The 3,145-nt window shown below is 35.9% G+C and overlaps 1 protein-coding gene across 1 annotated transcript; it reads left to right on the forward strand.

Annotated features, from left to right (window-relative positions):
• The first annotated feature begins 312 nt into the window (after positions 1–312).
• Positions 313–2,705, forward strand: LOC145070799 (ethylene-responsive transcription factor ERF017-like). The gene has a single exon (XM_079017754.1). It carries the CDS (start codon positions 533–535, stop codon positions 1,157–1,159), a length of 627 nt encoding a protein of 208 aa, XP_078873880.1. The 5' UTR covers positions 313–532; the 3' UTR covers positions 1,160–2,705.
• Positions 2,706–3,145: the final 440 nt, after the last annotated feature.

Below are 3,145 nucleotides of genomic sequence, written 5' to 3' on the forward strand. Positions count from 1 at the left end.
GGACCAATATGAGAATATCTTTATATAAGACGGACTGATATTTGAAACGATGCAGAAGAAAGAAGATAAGGAGAATCTTAGCATTGCTCATTGCTAGGTAACTATACATTAGGCATCATGTGGCGCACCTTTTTCAGTATTGAAAACGACCATTTTAACCACATGACATTCCCAATTAACACACGTGCTCTTTAATTTCACTTGTAACGCGTAAGTCCCATATATATATATATATATATATATATATATATATATATATATATATATATATATATATATATATATATATATATACACACACGAATGGATGTATGTGAATCATTGCTGGTATGAACTCCGTCATATCTTTGATGTAGGTCACCTCCTAGAGTTCTTGAAGATTTTAGTGGGCTGTGGGAAGACAATGAAAAGAAACTGTAGTATTAGTGTGCTTGTGTGTGGTCTTTTTCAGGTTTCAACGAAAGATTTCCGGATCAACGCACCAAGTTGACCCTACTCTAGTCTTTTTCGTCTTCCTCTTCTCAGTACTTTAATGCATATATACATGCTTACTCAGGCGTCACTTCTCCATATATATCCAAGTAGCTTAAAGGGTCCATTAATGATGAAGAGTGCAGCAAATATGGGGGAAGCCTCGTCATTTCATGAACCGAAGTACAAAGGTGTGAGGAAGAGGAAATGGGGAAGGTGGGTGTCGGAGATCAGGCTGCCCAACAGCCGTGAGAGGATCTGGTTAGGCTCGTATGACTCGCCAGAGAAAGCTGCTAGAGCTTTCGATGCTGCGGCGTTTTGTCTTCGAGGCACCTCCGCCAAGTTCAATTTTCCCGACCAACCACCAAATATTCCCGGAGGAAGGTCACTTTCTCCCTCCGAGATACAAGCTGCCGCCGCTCACTTTGCCAATTCATTCCCATTATTCCCATCTACGTCAGGCTCAGTTTCAGAAGCCGCCGTCCCCATGGAGGCAGAAACCTCCACCCCCTCCCTTCTCTTACCAGATAATAATAATAATGTGACGGATTACGGAATATTTCCAGGATTTGATGATTACTTCATGCGGTCACCCATCGTTTCTTCAAGGTCTCCTGATTACGATGATGAGGAGAACTTAAGCTACTGGGATATCTCGCAAGACCCATCATTCCTCTGGAGCTTTTAATCAATCCAGTTATACATACCATCAACCATATTGAAGTACATTATACATACATACATACACCTGCCGGAAAAAAGTGTCAAATTCCCGGATTATATTTGTCGCCGGAGTTGCTGACAGAGGTGATTGTGGAGATGAATTTTTCAATATGGAGCCTACCTCCTAAAGGTGAGCCATTACCATTCGTACACGTCGAATAATCTTTTTCATGTACTATGCACTATAGTTGTTATTTTTAAGAGAAGGGTGTTGGGATTAATACACCTTCACACCTCATTTACCGCTTTATAAAAAATTAACATATAATTAACTACTAATAATCATGGAAAAAAATTACAATATCACTAATAAAAATATCTTAAAATTAAATTAGAATCTTTATATGGGGTGGTGCAACAAGAAACCATGCTATCTTTACTTTGTTTTGTTTTGATTAATGCAATCTTTACTTTGCTTTGTTTTGATTACTCCGGTTTACGAAATCATTAAATGAAATCTAGATATTTTATTTAGAGGAAGCATAGAAACGACACTTCTGATACTTTATTTAGAGGAAGCATAGAAACATCGCTTGCGAGTTGTGACGTTTTGATTAATTTCAAGCTCGCGTACTATTCTGTTTACGAAATCATACAATGGAATCTCGATATTTTAATGTACTTTTGTTTAAAAATACATTATTATTTAAGGGTTATATTAAGAAACAAAACTTTTTAATTTCAATAGAATAACAAATTAATTTTGTTTATTAGCAAAAAATCGTAAGTAAAAGGTCTTTCATTACAAGAAATATTGGCATTAGCGGCGACGCAGGACAATAGCGGCGACATGTAATTGACACGTTACATATCGCCGCTATTGCCCTGTGTCGCCGCTAATGTCAACTAACTGCGATCTGCGTCAAATGAACCTCATCCATCCGATTTGTTTTCAATCGAACAGTCATAAAGGAACGCGAAAACACACTGACTTTTCTTTCCAAGGTGTCGCCGTTATTGCCCTAATGTCGTCGCTAATACCTTGGCGTCGTTGCTAAAGCCCGCCGCAGATAACCCCCCACAGATTCCTTTTTTGTGTCGTTCTTTCTGACCCTACCCTTTTCTCTCGTTTTTTCCTTTTTGTTCTTTCTCGCTAACACGACGAGGACGACGCTTGAAACCAGGGACATTCCCTTGCTAGACCGCCATCACAAGACCGCCACCTTCCCCCAATTCTCCATTATCGGCGCGACCCATCAGCTCAATTCCGAAATTGCCCACATTAAAGGTCGAATTCCTCCCTATTTTTTCTTATTTTTCTGTTTTGGTGCTAATTTGGATGATAAATTGTTAGTATTCTTCAATTTTGTTGAGTGATTTTGTTTGTATTTTGAGATATGAAGTGTATGCATTTTGTGGGATTGTATATATGTTATGAAGTGTTTATGCATTTTGTGGGATTGTATATGTTTTTTCAGATTGGTGGGAAGGGTTTATGCATTTTGTATATGTTTCTTTGATTTATGTTTATACCACATTGGCTTAAAAATGAAATTTGGCATGAAATTGAAATTGGATATTTAAATTGAATGTATATACATTTGTTTGATTTTGTATTTAGATGTATAGATTTGTATAAAATTGAAATTGGATTTGCATTTTTTTGAAATGGATGTATACATTTGTTTGGAATTGTATGCTTAATTGTATGAAATTGAAATATGCAAGTTGTGTTGTATGTCTAAATTGAAATGAAAATTGGAATTGAATGTATTGTATACATTTGGTTTAATTGTATGAAATTGGAATATACAAATTGGATGTATACATTTGGCTTAATTAGGTTATTAATAGCAACTTACTTCTAGTAATGTATTGCTTATGGTTTCAAAAGTGCTTAATTTTGTTAGTGACTTAATGTTGATCATTACAACTTTAGTTTAATTAGGTTATTAACAACAACGTACTTCTAGTAATTTTAGTTTAATAATAGAATAAAATTAAATTAATT

The sequence above is a fragment of the Lactuca serriola genome, chromosome 8, assembly GCF_051521515.1.
Source record: "Lactuca serriola cultivar US96UC23 chromosome 8, Lser_US96UC23_V15, whole genome shotgun sequence".
Lineage (NCBI taxonomy): Eukaryota > Viridiplantae > Streptophyta > Magnoliopsida > Asterales > Asteraceae > Lactuca > Lactuca serriola.